Source organism: Mesoplodon mirus (assembly GCF_964341445.2).
Source record: "Mesoplodon mirus genome assembly, chromosome: 15".
Taxonomy (NCBI): Eukaryota; Metazoa; Chordata; class Mammalia; order Artiodactyla; family Ziphiidae; genus Mesoplodon; species Mesoplodon mirus.
In genome coordinates, this window is record NC_138991.1 from 78,070,463 (window position 1) to 78,090,662 (window position 20,200).

Here is a 20,200-nt window from a genome sequence, read left to right on the forward strand (position 1 = left end):
CACCCAGAAATAAACTATTCTTAACATCTTGGTAGGGATCTTAACTAATGTCAGTTTGGAAGATTTCCCAATGGAGAAAATCCATATGCCCCATGAGTCATTCATTCTGATGGTAACGATTCTCACTTTACCTTTTTCAAAACATTGGACTCTAATATCATTTCCCTTTTCTTTTGACTTGTTGAGAAAAACAGGCCCAAAAGGTTGAAAAGGCATGCCCAATTCAGTAGGATTAGTGATAGACTGGAAGGAAAAACTTACATTTTGTATATTCTGGATCTCAGTTGTTTCATTTGTAAAATTGGGGATACATTTACCTGCCTGGATTGAGAGAATTGAAATAGATGAGTTCTTGGTCTCTTGTGGTTTTAAATTCTATTATTCTATGGAGCATAGAGATGAGTATTTAAAAGTTAGGTGTGGGAAGAGGGGGGCAGCAGAAGAATGGGAGAGAGAGGAGAAACCTAATTAGCTCCCATAATGTTCCATTTTCTTCCTGGACAGGTTGGTTTGCTGTGTCATGAAGAATTAACACAAATGTAATCTGCAAAGTTTTCTTTTTCTTCCACAAGTTTATATATGTCATTAAACTTTAAAATAAATCCTTCAAGGGTAAGCATGGATCAGATGATTTTATTCCTCTCCTCTCACCCCCAAAATAAACTAAAGATTCATAATGTGGAGTTAGACTATTAAAGAATATGAAAATAAAATGCATTAGCCTCTAACATTCCTCTAGGGCTGGCTTATGTACCACAGCTTAATGATTTGGATCTTTCTCTTTTTCTTTAAAATCGAATAAGCTGGCAAAAGAAGAGTGTGGTTCTCTGTGAACCCCCCAGAGAGCAAGGCCACTTGGGGGTTTAAAGACGACTGATGGAAGGAATCTCTTTGCAGGTTTTGGAAGCCCTGGATGAGATGGGTGACCTCCTGCATGTGAAATATTCCCGGAACAGGAAGTCAGCACGCCCCGAACTCTACGACGAGACGAGCTTTGAACTTGAGGATTGAGTTTCCTGGACCTGAATGGAGCCTAAAGACTTTGCCAGAAAGACTTCCCTCCTTGTCTCCAAAGAAATATGAATAGATTTCTTCTCCTTTCTAAGGACAGTTTTGGTTTCCAATCCAATTTCATTGAGCCAAGGGAGACACGATTGTTGTGCTTTTAATATCTCTGCAGAGACAAAACTATGGTTCCAGAGTTTAATTTTCTCTTCCCCTAAGTATCCTGCTGCAGATACACACACGCACTTCTTAGAATATTTTTAATAACAAAGAGCCTGTATTTTAGTTGCTACTGTGCAGCCTCTTTCGTCCAGACCCTTTCAGGAGTTCCAACCAAATAAGAGGGTTTTGATTTTTTAGTTCAGTAGATCTTATTATGTGTTTGCTAATTTCATCTGCAGATGGGGGCAAGGGCGGTGGGCAGTAGCTGGACTCCTTGTTACCCATGAAGCACCAGCTAGAACTCATCCGTATCACGGGGAGTTCCAGGCAGGAGGGTAAAGAAATGTTGCCTCTACCATTTGCCACATTTGGACTTTTTCCAAGGACAAGTGTCAAAAGCCATAGTTAATGTTTCAAGGGAGAGTGCAGGCCTGGCCAGCAGCGACCAAACATCTTTAAAGGAAATTTTCCTTTTCCGCTTGCTGGTCTCCTGCAGTTTTACAGCTGAGTTTTGAGGTTTGGAAAATGCAAGACTTTTGTTTCATCAGGAAGAGGGCAGAAAGCAAGCAAGCCAATAGTAGGCCTAGACTAAAACTGTAAAGTTATAACAACTTGAATGTTGTTGGTGCCATGCAGACTGAATGTTTAGCATCGCTTTTACTACTTTAATGACTGATTGGTCATTTTTCTATTAAATTTGGAGTACATGGGGAAATTCAAGTTCCTTTAGAGTTGCCTCTCAAGACTACACTTGAAGAACATATTGATTCAAAAATGACATTTAAAAGTAAATGCTATTCCACTTTTCAATTCTGACCCCCTTCCCCATTCAGGCCTATTAAATACTACTCTCCTCTGGCATAAGCACTCCAATTTGGTGCTAAGTGGGCTTGCACACTATGGGGCAACTAACTGGAATTTACTTGAGTTGTCTCTGTCTCTCTTTATCTCTCTGTCTGTCTCTGTATGTCTGCCTGTCTGTCTCTCTCTCTCCAAATGTGAACACAAACTTCTCTGCAAAAGTAGCACTTTGCTAATTGGATCTAGTTGGTATGGAAGAAGCCAGGGGAAAACCTTATCTTTATCAAGCTTCCAGATGGTGCCCAGATTGGGAAACGCTAAAAAGCAGTGGTGACCTTTTAGCAAAGCTTCTGTAATAGTTCGAATGAGTTACAGAACATTCCACTCCATCAAATGACACTATAAACAAATCACTTCAAGAGAGGTTTGACTTTGCATGACACAGATGGACCAAGGCTTTCATGCTGTGAGTTGGGATAGAAACTCCACCCACAGCTCCTGTGTTGGATGGAGAAGCATGGAGATTGGTTCAAGATGGTGGAATAGAAAGACGTGCACTCACTCCCTCTTGTGAGAGCACTGGAATCACAACTAACTACTGAACAATCATCAACAGGAAGACACTGGAACTCACCATAAAAAGATACCTCACATCCAAAGACAAAGGAGAAGCTGCAATGAGATGGTAGGAGGGGAGCAATCACAATAAAATCAAATCCCATAACTGTTGGGTGGGTGACTCACAAACTGGAGAACACGTATACCACAGAAGTCAACCCACTGGAGTGAAGGTTCTGAGCCCCACGTCAGGCTTCCCAACCTGGGGGTCTGGCAGCAGGAGGAGGAATTCCCAGAGAATCAGACTTTGAAGGCTAGCGGGATTTGATTGTAGGACTTTGACAGGACTGGGGGAAACAGAGACTCCACTCTTGGAGAGCACACACAAAGTAGTGTATATGCATCAGGACCCAGGGGGAAGGAGCAGTGACCCTATAGGAGACTAAACCAGACCTACCTGCTAGTGTAGGAGGTCTCCTGCAGAAGTTGGGGGGGGGGGTGGCTGTGGCTCACTGTGAAGACAAGGACATTGGCAGCAGAAGTTCTAGCAAGTTCTCCTTGGCATGAGCCCTCCCAGAGTCCACCAATAGTGCCACCAAAGAACCTGTAGCTTCCAGCATTGGGTCGCTTCAGGCCAAACAACCAACAGGGAGGGAACTCAGCCCCACCCATCAGCAGGGAAGCAGATTAAAGTTTTACTGAGCTCTACACCCAGAGCAACACCCAGCTCTACCCACCACCAGTCCCTCCCATCAGGAAGCTTGCACAAGCCTCTTAGATAGCCTCATCCACCAGAGGGCAGACAGCAGAAGCAAGAAAAACTACAATTGTGCAGGCTGTGGAAGGAAAACCACATTCACAGAAAGACAGACAAGACGAAAAGGCAGAGGGCTATGTACCACATGAAGGAACAAGATAAAATCCCAGAAAAACAACTAAATGAAGTGGACATAGGGAACCTTCCAGAAAAAGAATTCAGAATAACGATAGTGAAGATGATCCAGAACCCCAGAAAGAGAATGGAGGCAAAGATCAAGAAGAAGGAAGAAATGTTTAACAAAGACCTAGAAGAATGAAAGAAAAAACACCTAGAAGAATTAAAGAACAAACAAAAAGAAATGAACAATACAATAATTGAAATGAAAAATACACTAGAAGGAATCAATAGCAGAATAACTGAGGCAGAAGAACAGATAAGAGACCTGGAAGACAAAATGGTGGAATTGACTGCCACAGATCAGAATAAAGAAAAAAGAATGAAAAGAAATGAAGACGGCCTAAGAGACCTCTGGGAGAACATTAGACACACCGACATTTGCATTATAGGGGTCCCAGAAGGAGAAGAGAGAGAGAAAGATACCAAGAAAATATTTGAAGAGATTATAGTCAAAAGCTTCCCTAACATGGGGAAGGAAATAGCCACCAAAGTCCAGGAAGCACAGAGTCCCAGGCAGGATAAACCCAAGGAGAAATATGCTGAGACACATAGTAATCAATGTGACAAAAAATAAAGACAAAGAAAAATTATTAAAATCAACAAGGGAAAAATGATAAGTAACATACAAGGGACCTCCCATAAGGTTAACAGCAGAAACTCTCCAAGCCAGAAGGGAGTGGCACAATATATTTAAAAAGATAAAATGGAAGAAGCTACAACCAAAATTACTCTACCCAGCAAGGATCTCATTCAGGTTTGATGGAGAAATGAAAAGGTTTACAGACAAGCAAAAGCTAAGAGAATTCACCACCACCAAACCAGCTCTACAACAAATGCTAAAGGAACTTCTCTAAGTGGCAAACACAAGAGAAGAAAAGGACCTACAAAAACATACCCAGCCTTTTCACGAAGATGGCGCCGAAGACGAAGAAGGAAGTCCCTGCCCCTCCCAAAGCCGAAGCCAAAGCAAAGGCTTTGAAGGCCAAGAAAGCAGTGTTGAAAGGCGTACACAGCCACAAAAAAAAGAAGATCCGGACGTCACCCACCTTCCGACGGCCCAAAACACTGCGGCTCAGGAGGCAGCCCAAATATCCTCGGAAGAGCGCCCCTAGGAGAAACAAGCTTGACCATTATGCCATCATCAAGTTCCCCCTCACCACCGAGTCAGCCATGAAGAAAATAGAAGACAACAACACATTGGTGTTCATTGTGGATGTCAAGGCCAACAAGCACCAAATTAAACAGGCTGTGAAGAAGCTCTATGACATTGACGTGGCTAAGGTCAACACCCTGATCAGGCCTGATGGAGAGAAGAAGGCATATGTTCGACTGGCTCCTGACTATGACGCTTTGGATGTTGCCAACAAAATTGGGATCATCTAAACTTGAGTCCAGCTGGCTAATTCTAAAATATAAAAGTTTTCACTATAAAAAAAAAAAAAACAAAAAAAACAAAAAAAAAAAACATACCCAAAACAGTTAAGAAAATGGTAATAGGAACATACATATCGATAATTACCTTAAATGTGAATGGATTAAATGCTCCAAAAAAAAGACATAGACTCACTGAACGGATACAAAAACAAGACCATATATATGCTGTCTACTAGAGACCCACTTCAGACCTACAGACACATACAGACTGAAAGTGAGGGGATGGAAAAAGTTATTCCATGCAAACGGAAATCAAAAGAAAGCTGGAGGAGTAATACTCATATCAGATAAAATAAACTTTAAAATAAAGAATGTTCCAAGAGACAAGGAAGGACACTACATAATGATCAAGGGATCAGTCCAAGAAGATGATAAAACACTTATAAATATATATGCACCCAACATAGGAGCACCTCAATACATAAGGCAACTGCTAACAGCTATAAAAGAGGAGACCGACAGTAACACAATCATAGTGGGGGACTTTAACACCTTACTTACACCAAAGGACAGATCATCCAGACAGAAAATTAATAAGGAAACTCAAGCTTTAAATGACACAATAGGCAAGATAGACTCAATTGATATTTATAGGACATTCCATCTGAAAACAGCAGATTACACTTTCTTCTCAAGTGCACATGGAAAATTCTCCAGGATAGATCACATCATGGTTCACAAATCAAACCTCAGTAAATTTAAGAAAATTGAAATCATATCAAGCATCTTTTCCAACCAAAATGCTATGAGATTAGAAATCAATTACAGGGGAAGAAAACGTAAAAGCACAAACCATGGAGACTAAACAATATGTTACTAAATAACCAAGAGAAATCAAAGAGGAAATTAAAAAATACCTAGAGACAAATGACAATGAAAACACAATGATCCAAAACCTATGGATGCAGCAAAAGCGGTTCTAAAAGGGAAGTTTATAGCAATACACTCCTACCTCAAGAAATAAGAAAAATCTCAAATAAACAAACAAACCTTACACCTAGAGGAACTAGAGAAAGAAGAACAAACAAAACCCAAAGTTAGTAGAAGGAAAGAAAGCATAAAGATCAGAGCAGAAATAAATGAAATAGAAACAAAGAAAACAATTGCAAAGATCAATAAAACTAAAAGCTGGTTCTTTGAGAAGATGAACAAAATTGATAAACCTTTAGCCAGACTCATCAAGGAAAAGAGGGAGAGGACTGAAATCAAAAAAATTACAAATGAAAAAGGAGAAGTTACAACAGACACCTCAGAAATACAAAGCATCATAAGAGACTACTACAAGCAATTCTATGCCAATAAAATGGACAACCTGGAAGAACTGGACAATTCTTAGAAAGGTTTACCCTTCTAATACTGAACCACGAAGAAATAGAAAATATGAACAGAGAAATCACGAGTAATGAAATTGAAACTGTGATTAAAAATCTTCCAACAAACAAAAGCCCAGGACGAGATCACATCACAGGTGAATTCTATCAAACATATAGAGATGAGCTAACACCCATCCTTCTCAAACTCTTCCAAAAAATTGCAGAGGAAGGAACACTCCCAAACTTGGAAGTCCTACGAGTCCACCATCACCCTGATACCAAAACCAGACAAAGATACCACAGGAAAAGAAAATTACAGACCAATATTACTGATGAATATAGATGCAAAAATCCTCAAAAAATACTAGCAAACAGAAGCCAACAACACATTAAAAGAATCATGCACCACAATCAAGTGGGATTTATCCCAGGGACGAAAAGATTCTTCAAAATATGCAAATCACTCAATGTGATACACCATATTAACAAACTGAAGAATAAAAACCATATGATCATCTCAATAGATGCAGAGACCAATTTATGATAAAAACTCTCCAGAAAGTGGGCATACAGGGAAGCTACCTCAACATAATAAAGGCCATATAGGACAAACCCACAGCAAACATCATTCTCAAATGTGAAAAACTGAAAGCATTTCCTTTAAGATCAGAAACAAGACAAGGATGTCCACTCTCACCACTATTATTCAACATAGTTTTGGAAGTCTTAGCCACAGAAATCAGAGAAGAAAAAGAAATAAAAGGAATACAAATTGGAAAATAAGTAAAACTGTCACTGTTTGCAGATGACATGATACTATACATTGATAATCCTAAAGATGCCACCAGAAAACTACTAAAGCTAATGAATGAATTTGGTAAAGTTGCAGGATACAAAATTAATGCACAGAAATCTCTTGCATTCCTATACACTAACAATGAAAGTTCAGAAAGAGAAATTAAGGAAACAACCCCCAATACCTAGGAATAAACCTACCTGAGGAGGTAAAAGACCTATACTCAGAACTATAAAACACTGATGAAAGAAATCAAAGATGACAAAAACAGATGGAGAGATATAACATGTTCTTGGATTGGAAGAATCAATAGTGTGATAATGACTATACTACCCAAAGCAATGTACAGATTCAAGGCAATCCCTATCAAATTACCAATGTCATTTTTTACAGAACTAGAACAAAAAAAATCTTAAAATTTGTATGGAGACACAAAAGACCCCGAATAGCCAAAGTAACCTTGAGGGGAAAAAAACAGAGTTGGAGGAATCAGCCTCCCTGACTTCAGACTATACTACAAAGCTACAGTAATCAAGATAATATGGTACTGGCACAAAAACAGAAATATAGATCAATGGAACAGGATAGAAAGCCCAGAGATAAACCCATGCACCTATGGTCAACTAATCTGTGGCAAAAGAGGCAAGGATATACAATGGAGAAAAGACAGTCTCTTCGATAAGTGGTGCTGGGAAAACTGGGCAGCTACATGTAAAAGAATGAAATTAGAACACTCCCTAATACCATACACAAAAATAAACTCAAAATGGATTAAAGATCTAAATGTAAGACTGGACCCTATAAAACTCTTAGAGAAAAACATAGGAAGAACACTCTTTGACATAAATCACAGCAAGATCTTTTTTGACCCACCTCCTAGAGTAATGGAAATAAAAACAAAAATAAACAAATGGGACCTAGTGAAAATTAAAAGCTTTTGCACAGCAAAGGAAACCATAAACAAGATGAAAAGACAACCCTCAGAATGGGAGAAAATATTTGCAAACGAATCAACGGACAAAGGATTAATCTCCAAAATATATAAGCAGCTCATGCAGCTCAGTATTAAAAAAACAACCCAGTCAAAATGTGGGCAGAAGACCTAAATAGACATCTCACTAAAGAAGATATACAGATGGCCAAGAGGCACATGAAAAGCTGTTCAACATCACTAATTATTAGAGAAATTCAAATCAAAACTACAATGAGGTATCACCTCACACCTGTTAGAATAGGCATCATTGGAAAATCTAAAAACAACAAATGCTGGAGAGGGTGTGGAGAAAAGGGAACCCTCTTGCACTGTTGGTGGGAATGTAAATTGATACAGCCACTATGGAGAACAGTATGGAGGTTCCTTAAAAAACTAAAAATAGAATTACCATATGACCCAGTAATCCAACTACTGGGCCTATACCCAGAGAAAACCATAATTCAAGAAGACACATGCACCCCAATGTTCATTGCAGCACTATTTACAATAGCCAGGGGGCTTCCCTGGTGGCGCAGTGGTTGAGAGTCCGCCTGCCGATGCAGGGGACACGGGTTCGTGCCCCGGTCCGGGAGGATCCCACGTGCCGCGGAGTGGCTGGGTCCGTGAGCCATGGCCGCTGAGCCTGCGCATCCGGAGCCTGTGCTCCGCAACGGGAGAGGCCACAGCTGTGAGAGGCCCACATACCGCAAAAAAAAAAAAAAAACAATAGCCAGGTCATGGAAGCAACCTAAATGTCTATCGACAGATGAATGGATAAAGAAGGTGTTGTACATACATACAATGGAATATTAACCATAAAAAGGAAAGAAATTGGGTCATTTGTAGATATGTGGATGGAATTAGAGACTGTCATACAGAGTGAAGTAAGTCAGAAAGAGAAAAACAAATATAGTATATTAACGCATATATGTGGAATCTAGGAAAATTGTACAGATGAACCAGTTTGCAAGGCAGAAATAGAGATACAGATGTAGAGAACATACGTATGGACACTAAGGGGGAAAAGCGGGGGGCGGGAAGATGGTGGTGGTGGTGGTGGGATGAATTGAGAGATTAGGATTGACATATATATACTAATATGTATAAAATAGATAACTAATAAGAACCTGGATCACTATGTACAAAAATTAAATTAATTAAATTAAATTTAAAAGAAGAAAAATATAGAAACAAATGTTACACTCCTATACTATTCATTTCAAGCTGAGATAATAAGACCAAAGAGTTCAATAATAGTATTTCTAAAACAACACAGATATACTGAGCTAAAGTTTAAAATAATACTAACTATAAAATAATAATCACAATAGATAGCACATATTGCACGTTTACCATGTATAATGTACTATGTTAGAAACTTTAGATAAATTAACTTCTTTAATCTTCAAAATAACTCTGTAATTTTGTTTTATTTTTATTCCCACAGTAGAGATGAGGGCACTGAGGTCTCCTCTGAGATTTAGAATAGCCTGTGTCCTCCTAATCACTATGTCTTCATCACTCGTCAACTTGGGGGAGAAGAAATACAAACATCACCAAGAGGCATCAGGGGCACTGGCAGGAGATTCACATGCCTCCAACATTTATATATATCCTGTCTAGGTGGGGTTCCTCCTGGTTCTAAATCACTACAGTAAAGAGCTACTAATTGGAAAATGTTCTGTCCCTCAGGTGTGTCAGTTAAGGAAAAAAGTTTAAATAATTCTTTCAAAGAAGACATACAGAAGGCCAACAGACACATGCAAAGATGCTCAAAATCACTAATAATTAGGGAAATCCCAATCAAAACCACAATGAGATATCACCTCACACCTGTCAGAATGGCTATTGTCAAAAAGACAAGAAATAACAAATATTGGCAAGGATATGGAGAAAAGGTAACCCCTATGCACTGCTGGTGGGAAAGTAAATTGGTGCAGCCACGATGGAAAACAGTTTGGAGATACCTCAAAAAATTAAAAATAGAACAAACATATGCTCCAGAAATTCCAATCCTGGGTATTTATCCAAAGAAAACAAAAATACTAATTCAAAAAGACATCTGCACCCCTATGTTCATTGCAACATTATTTACAATAGCCAAGATATGGAAGCAACCCAAGTGTGCATCAATAGATAAATGGATAAAGAAGATGTGGTATATATATACAATTGAATATTACTCAGCCATAAAAATAATGAAATCTTGCCATTTATGACAACTTGGATGCACCTAGACATTTTATGCTAAGTGAAATAAGTCAGACAGAGAAAGACAAATACCGTATGATTGCACTTATATGTGGAATCTAAAAAACAAAACAAATGAACAAATAACAAAACAGGAACAGAGTCATAGATACAGAGAACAAACAGGTAGTTGCCAGAGGGGAGGGAGATAGGGGGAGGAGAGAAATAGGTGAGGGAGGGTAAGAGGTACAAACTTCCAGTTGCAAAATAAATGAGTCACTGGTATGAAATGCAGAATGTGGAGAATATAGTCAATTATTATATAATATATTTGGTGACAGATGGTAACTAGACTTTTGGTGGTCATTTTGAAATGTATAGAAATATTGGATCACTATGCTGTATACTAGGAACAAGCAAACAAACAACCTCACAGAAAAAGAGATCACATTTGTGGTTACCAGAGGTGGGGGTGGAGGAGGGGGAATTGGATGAAGGCAGTTAAAGGTATCAACTTCCAGTTAAAAGATAAATAAGTACTAGGGATGTCACGTACAACATGATAAATAAATGAACACTGCTGAATGTTACATATAAAAGTTGTTAAGAGAGGAAACACTAAGGGTTCTAACAACAAGGAAAAAATTTTTTTTCTATTCCTTTAAATCTGTATCTGAATGAGATGATGGATGTTCACTAAACTTATAGTGATAATCATTTCATGATGTATGTAAGTCAAATTATTATGCTGTACACCTTAAACTTATGAAGTGCTGTATGTCAATTATCTCTCTCTCTCTCTCTCTCTCTCTCTCTCTCTCTCTCTCTCTCTCTATATATATATATATATATATATATATATATATATATATAAAGGTGATCAGCTTTTGGAAAGATTTTTATGGGGAGATTATAACCCCCAGTAGGTACATCAGTTTAAAAGTGGATCACATGGTAAAACTCCTCCTGGACATTTGCAAGGAGTCCTATAAGCAGAAGAGGAGAGGAAGGGGGGTCCTAAAAATGCAGTTGCCCAATCCAGTGACTGATTTTGATAACTAAATTCCAACAGAGACTAAATTCCCACTCTTCTCAGTGAACTGCAGCTTTCCTTGTGCAAAGAAAATGTATGTTGTCTAAATGTGCCAAGAAAAGCAAGACACATAGATCTTTTCTCTTGAAAATGTACATTTAAATGAAATTGATCTCAGTTAATTGTCCAAAATGCATCTTCATCAAGATCCCAGAGTCCTGGGAAATTGATTGCATTCTCCAATACAAGATCAAGGACATACCTCTGTCAGAAAGTCTGTGTTGAATATACACTTAGGAGAACAACTTTAATCCAAGTGGAATGTTTCCTGAGCATATTAGAGGGGCTCAGGTCCCAAAGGGCTGGTAATATAAGAGCGTATGTCATATAGAGTAGGGTTGGTCAAGAGGGTGCTTGTGAGAATTTTTTATAAGAAAAAATCTACTGCTAGGTTAGTAAAACTATGATTTCAATTCAATAGGGATTATTGGGTCTCAAAAACGATACCAGAACCAAAAATGTCCCATTGGTTGGTTCTGTTTGGAAAGGTAATTTTCTAACAGAACATAATGTTATGCACCCCCAACCCTCCCAGTTGTGGTGTGCACACATGTGCGTGCACGCGCGCACACACACACACACACACACACACTTTCCCCTTCCTTAACAGATCGAGCAAGAGTATAAAGATACAGAGATGAGAATTTGGTTGGCTGATAGATAGATGGAAGATGCTCTCTCTGAAAATGACCTTCAGGGAAGCAGAAGTTAAAAGATCCAGACTGATATTTGTAAGGAGGATACATTTGCATAATAGCAAAATAGTGTAGACACCTTCCTAATCTTATGGAATGCAATATCCTGGGTGTTCGGCTATCTTCCCTTTCAGCATGTTTTGGTTTGGCAGAGGCCATGGACTTCAGAACATACTAGTAAGCTTGTTAAAACGCAGATCCCTGGGCCCCAGACCAGACCTCCACTGAATCAGAACAGCTACAGTGCCCAGGAATCTTTCATTTCAGCCAGGCTTCCCAGGGGATTCTCATCCAGGTCATAGTTTGAGAACCACTATTGGAACTTTTGTTTTGGTGGATTGGTCAGTGCTAATAACATACCAGGAACTTTGTTCTGATTCTCTGTTGATGGTTGAGTGTTTATTTTACTAAAATAAAATGAATTATTTTGAACTTTTCACCTTAATGGGACGTTTGTTCCCATTTCCAGGTACCTTCTCTTTCTACAAAAAGGGACCCAATATTGAAGAATAATCTGCCATTCATTTGAGCAAAATTATCTCTTCTCTAGTTCTCCCTCTGTGTCATTTCCTACGAGATGTTCCTTTTCCTTTTCATGCCCTTGTTCCTTTGAATGTGATACCTTGTTTCTGTTTTTTCTTCCTACCCCTTAAAAAAATCTTCAACCTCTGATTATTTATTTATTCCAATAATAGCTCTTGAGTTGGGTGAAAGTCTTAACAGTTCTTCAAACATGCAATGCTCCTCTGTATTTTTCATCAGAGATAAATATTATAAATGGGTTGCTCTGACTTCAAAGTTCCGATGAGAAAACCTTAGCTCTCTTAAATATACCCTCTGATTTATGGCAATAATAACAATTGTAATTTGAACTTATCTGATGCTTTCTTGGCAATTTTTCCTGGTCTCAGTAAGAACAACATATTTGAAGTCTGTTTTCTCAGAATGCCATACGCAGCTGTGTAATGTTTAGGAAATTAAAAGGAGACTGTATTTTAAATGTTTCTAGGCAGTTATTGTGGGACGTTGTCTTATGGTGTTGTGGTATGTTGTGTGTGTGTGTTTCACTGAAAGATATGAGGTGACCAACTTCATTTCATTCTGCCTGTGATGTGTTAATTCCTCTAATAAACAAATCACCAAAATTGGCAATATAGAAAATAATTGATGGTTTTTGTGTTGATTTAGTTTGGGTTGCCCTAAAAAAAAGACTGAGGTGGAGATTTGCTTTCAAGAATTTCATTGAGAAAAATTGGCGCAGGGTGGAGAGCCCTGGTTTGCACTGTGTCACAAGAACCAGTTGTGCTCATCTCTTCCCAATTCTGTTTTCAGTGACATCACATTGGTGGCTTGAAATTGGCCATATTGGGAGTATTTACACCACAGAAACTGGCAAACACTGCAAATCAGTGATCTGGAGAGCTGGCAGTTAGACATTTACCAGCACACCACTGAGACCACATACAATGGTGCAATATCTAGGTTGGAGTGCGGGAACAGGATTGGAAACAGGAGAAGTTGCACTGTGATGTCATCATAAGGAAGGCTTCAGTAAGCCCCAGGGAAGCTATGCAACCGAGATGGGCCTTTAGAGTTATCTCAAAAGGAGACATGAGAGCCAGGTCTTTTCTCCCCATCGACTATTCACGGGATGCAAGCTACCAGGGTAGAGGTGTTGGGGAGAGTGTTACGTTGGGCAAGACAATTCTGATCAGTTGAAGGCAATTCAGTTCTTGGGAAGGGACTCAGCTTTGAGCTGACAGCAGTCCATCCTCTTAAAAAATTTATTTCTAATCTACACACTTAAAGAAATTTATAATGGAAAAACCTAAACATATGATAAAATAGAAGAGTATAATGAACCCACATGTGCCTATCACCTAGCTTCAAACATTATCAATTCATGGCCAATCTTTTTCATCTATTTCCCTTCTCCCTACGTCACTCCCCTCCCACCAGATTGCTTTGAGGTGAGCCCTGGAAGTCTTATGATTTCATCAGTATATATTTCACTGAGTCTCTCTAAAAGGTAGAGATGTCTTAGTTTGTTTCAACCTCATTAAAAGGTAAGTCTTCAGGATCACGAAGGCACCAAAATGAGTCAAATTTTCTTTCTCAGTCTCATACCATGCACTCTTATTTCCTGGAGTAAGAGTAGGAATTATTTCTAAAGTAGGTATATGGTGTCTTGAACGATAATAAATCAATCCTTTTGGGACATTTATCATGTGCCAGACACTGTACCAAGAACTCTGACGTACATTATCTTCGGGGGACTCCCGTGGAGACGAATAATGGACTCATCTTGGACAGTAGCAGTATTGAAGACGTCAGGGGATTAGCAGTGACTGAAGAGGACTTCCAAGACTCTGATGGGGCGTTGCTTTTTGCTGAGGATGCCCCCTTCCTTATTGAATCAAGTTTCTTAAAAAGTTATTTCAGCTAAATTTTATATATCAGCAGGGGTGATTCAAGCAGGAATAAGAACTAGTGAGACCAGCTTACCCATTTGAAAAAGGGTGATGCCTGTGAGGGTTTAAGGTAGAACCTGTCACACTCATTCTTGTTGTACCCCTTTGTCCAGATGAGAGGCTTAAATCTGATGGTTGCAAGTCAACTGCTCAGAAAAGTTATCACTGATACAAATCAATGAAATATCGAACATGAGGAGTCAGAGTAGAAGAAAGAGATGTTTTTTTTCCCCCTCTGGCATGAAACAGTGCTCTCTTTTATTCAGCCCAGATGCTAATTTCTATATCAAAAACATTGATTGAAGGGACTAGTGATTTTGGCTCACACCCAAGTTTATTCAGGATCTTTCTTAATTAGGTTTGGGTGCACTGCCCGTGGCCAGGGTTAGGTCTGGCTCCAATCACCACATGCTCTCCACTTCATCACCGGCCAAGGAAAAAGGCAAGGAAATTGCTGCTTCTTTGTTTCTCCAGCCCATGAGTCTGTTTTTTTTCCAGATTTGAAGCTTGCATGGACCAAATGTGCAAGGAAGACCAAAAGAAGTGTAATGGCTTCAGTGAGGTGAGATCAATCTAGCCTACTTAACTAGTGATCCCCACCATGAATAAGGCTCTGTGTGTGAAAAATGAACGGGTAGCCATGTGAGATCGTGGAAAAAGATCTTGGCATCTGGTGTTTCACCAGGTTGATGCAGCCAATCAGACTATGAGTTTTTTTAAAGGGAAAAATAATTTCTTTTGCCAACAATACATGATTTCCTCATAATTCATCTAGTTTGTACATAATTGTAGTTGTCATGCAACTATTTTAATAATGTTCATATCAATTTCATATACTTTATGCTAGTCTTTTAAAAGCATCTCTGCACACATAAAACATCAATAAATCTCGGTCATAAATTATAGACACCTATGACAAAAGGGGTTTTTCTTTATACATAAAGTAGTGTGTTGATATTAAAAAATATAATCCAGGTCCCCTAAAACATTTTCAACTAAATATCTAAGAGTTTTTAACTCAAAAAAATCTTAGACAAAACTTCAAAGTATATATATGTAAGATTTTATATTAATGAGACAACTCATTAAGTTGGATCAACTAAATAGGATGAACCAAATGTTAAAGATTTCCTACATAGACACTTCTATAAGTCCTATGGATAGTTAATGTTACAGGCACATTATACAGAAAATTTAAAATATTTTATTAAAGTGGGTCTATTTCTAATAAAATGAACACTAACTCTTTTGAAAATTGCACTTTTTACTATGCATTTATTACTTATAGTAGCCAAGTAGAGAAGAAACATGCCAGCTATTCAAACTGTTAACATGTACCTCAACTGTGAATATAGATGGAAGACAGGGATTACCAGATATATGAAGAAACCCAACAACACCAAAATGAGTAGCAAAGATGAAAACAGAGAAAAACTTTCACCAACAGCAACAATCATAGAAAAGGGAACTTTTAAAATATTCTAATTATTATTCTTGTGGGTCAAGCTGATTGCTTGAAGATATCACACCCACAAAACAAAACTGGGTTGATATGAAAAGGAACCAGAGTTCATGAAAATTAAAAATACTATTTAAATGTTTGGTGAAAATAAATCAATAGAAAGCAAATAATAACAAAATTTTAAATCTCTCTCAGAATATAAAGCAAAGGACAAAAGAGATAGAAAACATGAGAGAAAATTTTAAAGATATAGCAGAGCCATACAGGAGGACCAATATCCATCTAACAGAAAGTTGAGAAAGAAAGAATAAGGAAAACTGAAGGCAGGAAAAATAATCTAAGAAATAACATAAAAGAACTGGTTCCCTGAGGCTGAAACAAAACAGAAGGTAGGAAAGGCCCAGTAAGCACTGAGTTGATGAATAAAAATAGATTTTCACCTAAAAGCAGCTTCATGAAACTTTGCTACACCAAGAATAAAGAAAACTAAAAACTTTCCAACTAGAAAAACAAAACAATCTCACCTACAAAAGTAGAAGTACCAGATTTTACTTCTGAATATTACAAATGTGTCCTCCAAAAAGTTCGTTCCAATTTTCACACCCATCAAGCAGTGTATAAAAATATTCATTTCCCCCATCTGTGCCAATGCCGAACATTACCATTTTTATAATCTTTGTCAACCTGATGGAGAAGAAAATGGGTTCTTATTAACGTACGAGTGATACAATTTTTTCATGTGTGTACGGCTGTATGTATTGGTCTTTTGTGCGTTTTTTTGTTTATATCCCCTGCTGCTTTTTCTATCATGAATGTCTCATTAGCATTTCCGGATGCTAGAAGACAATGAAGCAATGCCCTCGAATTCAGAGGGAAAATAGTTTTGAGTCTAAAATCCTATATCCAGAAAAATATGTCTAATCAAGGGAGGGAAAAATAAGGACTTTTTTTTTTTGTATTGTTGACAGTTTGCTTTTTTTATTTATTTATGGCTGTGTTGGGTCTTCGTTTCTGTGTGAGGGCTTTCTCTAGTTGTGGCAAGCAGGGGCTACTCTTCATCGTGGTGCGCGCGCCTCTCACTATCGCGGCCTCTCTTGCGGAGCACAGGCTCCAGAGGCACAGGCTCAGTAGTTGTAGCTCACGGGCCCAGTTGCTACGCAGCATGTGGGATCTTCCCAGACCAGGGCTCGAACCCATGTCCCCTGCATTGGCAAGCAGATTCTCAACCAATGCGCCACCAGGGAAGCCCGGGACTTTTTTTTTTAACATAAAATGTTCACAAGGTTTACTTCCTCAGTACCCTTTCTTTAAAAAATTCCTTACCCAATACTCCAATAAACACATCCAAGGAAAAGGAAGACATATTATCCAGAAAAGAGCAGAATTAACCCAGGAATAATTTAAAAAATCCCAAAATGGTAATTTATTAGTTAAAGTAAATTAAACATTTGTAAGAAAAGGCGATGGGCTGGTTTTTGCTCATAGGGAAGTCAAAAGTCATGTCTCTGGGTGGCAAGCACCCTCCTCCACATGGTACTTCAAGGACCCAGGCTATTCTCAGCCACCCACCCATGGCTCCACCAAGCCCTAGGACCTTGTCATGTCATGTGTGGTTGAGGCTCCATATTTCAACCTGTGAGAAAGGAAAGGTGAGTGTGGAGGAGGCCCACCTCTTAGCCCTGTCTGATGCTAGACTTAACTCTGACCCTTTGGACACCTTCCAAGGAGGATGACAGGCCCTGATTCCACGATCCCAAAAGGAGCATCCAGAGATCTCTAAGAAGCAGAATTGCTGCAGATAGCACCCTGATATCTCAGTTCCTAGAGATCCAGCCCTCCTCCCCCAACCCTGCTCCAACACTAACCCCCTTTACTTCTGCCTGATAGATGAGACATTATAAGCTCTATCCATACTCTGGTCCTAGAGTCCAGAGCCATGTCCCCTCAGCCCCTGGTGAGAAGGTCAGCCAGTCCCTTATCCCATGTCTCATTCCCATAATTTCATCTCATGTGGACACATTCACCTCACTCCTCAGAAAAAAATATGTGCAACACTCTCAGCTAAGGCATCTTTGAAATGGCTGGGCTGGGCCACGTTGGAGGAGGGGGCATCGCAGCAGTGGGTGTCCATCTACACGAAGCTCTCAGGCAGTGGGAACTTTGTCCTGGCCACCAGAACTTCGAGCGTGCTAAGTCTGGCCCATATGCTCCTCAGGATATGAAAAGAGAGGTGGTAGGTTTCTCACCTCTGTGATCTTCACTCTGCCTCTCAAATTGTCACACCTCACTTAGGGACCCTCCTGGGTTTCATTAGTGATGGGGAAAGCCAGCCAACTGGGGATTAGTATAGGTTTGTTTGGGGATGGTTCTTTTAAAATCCCACTTTCACAGGGGAATAGCCTGGGGTCAGCTCTTCAGTGAAATGCTGGAAACGAGAAAATATGGTGCACTTTATGGCTTGTTTATCCAACTGCATCTTCCCTGGTGCACGTTCCTGGGGTCTCTTCCCTCCTGGGTTATGACCTTTCAGGGTTTTGCAGCTTGTTAAAAGCTATTCTTCAGTGACAGTTTAAGGACGATGAGAGGTAGCCACTAAAAATAACAGCATGCACAGCAATTCATTCCTGCCCCCATCTCTATGCAGTATCCTCCTCCATGTTCACCATTCAGCCTTAAATATGAATATATGTGAGTGATGTGAAAATGGAATTTATATGTGGTAGGTCCTCACCTTGCAGAAGTAAGGGTGGGGTGACAGACTTTCAGAAAACACTTGTTCATCAGAATTCCAAGAGCATTCATGTTCAGTTCTTTTAAATGTATACTTCCAAAGTTCATGATGAGACAGATATTCTATGAAAAGGGGAAGGTACTAGAAACAAAAATCTAACAGTGAGCTTCACGTTTTGAAACTTGCTTTTTTTGCCTCTGGGAAAAAAGTTAAAGTTTTAATAAAAAGATGCTTAAAAGGAGAGACAGGCAAGTTGAACACAGATTCAGTAAACCAAAGAGCTAAGAAATTATTTAAAAGCTATCCTGTGTTCATTATTGTGTTCTTGAATTATAAGATATCCCAGTGAGGACAAACTTTAGTCCTGGCAACATTATGGTCTAAGTAACCAGGCACACTGACAGCTTCCTATTACAAGTGTCTGCATCTTTCTGTCTAAGGTTTTTCTGTGGACCCAGGAGTCCCCACCTACAGGAAGTGAGAGTTGATACCCCAGGAGCAACCCTCCTCAGTGAGTGATGGGAGTTGGCAGATGAGAACCTTGAGCTGTTCACCATCTGGGGGCATAATTTGAAGACATGTTCTACACAGTCTCTCAGACTGTCCTCAACAGGCTAGAGCTCCAGCTGCCCACAGTGGTAACCTGCTGATCAACGAACCCTTTATTCGCTGTCTTCTTTTCCACATCTCCCTTCCCCACTCTCTCACCATATTTCTGGAATCATCTCCCAAATAAACTCCTAGCACCCAAATCCTTGTCCCTGTGTCTGCTGTTGGATGAACCCAAGCAAGACACCTCTTCCCTTTGACCCACCAACACCTAATCTTGAGGTCTATGATCTTATTGGAGTCACAAGAACTTGCCCAGTTGAGTATGACATTGTTACAACCTTCCCCAAGAAACCAAACATTGGCCTTTCCAGAGGACCATCTTTCTAGAGATGCCACCAACTACATCTGCCCAGGCTAGGTCAGCTGTATCTCAGCTCACCCCCAGACAGATGAATGAGAAATAAATGCTTAAGCCACTGAGTTGTCACACCATCAGATGGAAAGACCTATACATTTAAAATAACTGAATGGTAAGAACTAATTTTTTTTTAATTGAGGAAGATTTTTTTTCCTCAAACGGTAATAATATCACAAAGAACTAATATATAAAAAACATGAGATAATAATTTCACATAAATAAAAAAAGTACTGAATTTGGACAGCAATAAAAAGAAATATAAAATAAATTCATAGGAAGGCACCATTTCCAGTTTCTACCTATTAAATATGAGGATGATAGAAATTGAGTTTTGAAGATATTAGTCCACTGCTCTTAAAACAGAGTCCAAGCACTCCACAGTGATCACAAGTCCTCCCCTCTGACCACCTCTGTCCCCTTCCAGCTCCACTGCCATATTTCTTTTTTTTTTTTTTTTTTTTGCTGTACGCGGGCCTCTCACTGCTGTGGCCTCTCCCGTTGCGGAGCACAGGCTCCGGACACACAGGCTCCGCGGCCATGGCTCGCGGGCCCAGCCGCGAGCGGCATGTGGGATCTTCCGGGATCGGGGCACGAACCCGTGTCCCCTGC

At 39.4% G+C, this 20,200-nt stretch overlaps 2 protein-coding genes across 3 annotated transcripts in view; both read left to right on the plus strand.

Annotated features, from left to right (window-relative positions):
• Positions 1 to 2,031, plus strand: part of SPTLC3 (serine palmitoyltransferase long chain base subunit 3) — a 133,378-nt gene extending 131,347 nt beyond the window's left edge. For both annotated transcript variants that reach the window (XM_082645295.1, XM_082645296.1), the window contains one exon: positions 898 to 2,031. In XM_082645295.1, the coding sequence (XP_082501421.1) occupies positions 898 to 1,011 (114 nt within the window). In that variant the 3' untranslated portion in view covers positions 1,012 to 2,031. The remainder of the gene's footprint in view (positions 1 to 897) is intronic.
• A 2,317-nt stretch (positions 2,032 to 4,348) lies between these two features.
• On the plus strand, positions 4,349 to 4,941 carry LOC309817195 (large ribosomal subunit protein uL23). The gene has a single exon (XM_082645298.1). It carries the CDS (start codon positions 4,376 to 4,378, stop codon positions 4,844 to 4,846), a length of 471 nt encoding a protein of 156 aa, XP_082501424.1. The 5' UTR covers positions 4,349 to 4,375; the 3' UTR covers positions 4,847 to 4,941.
• The last annotated feature ends 15,259 nt before the right edge of the window (positions 4,942 to 20,200 follow it).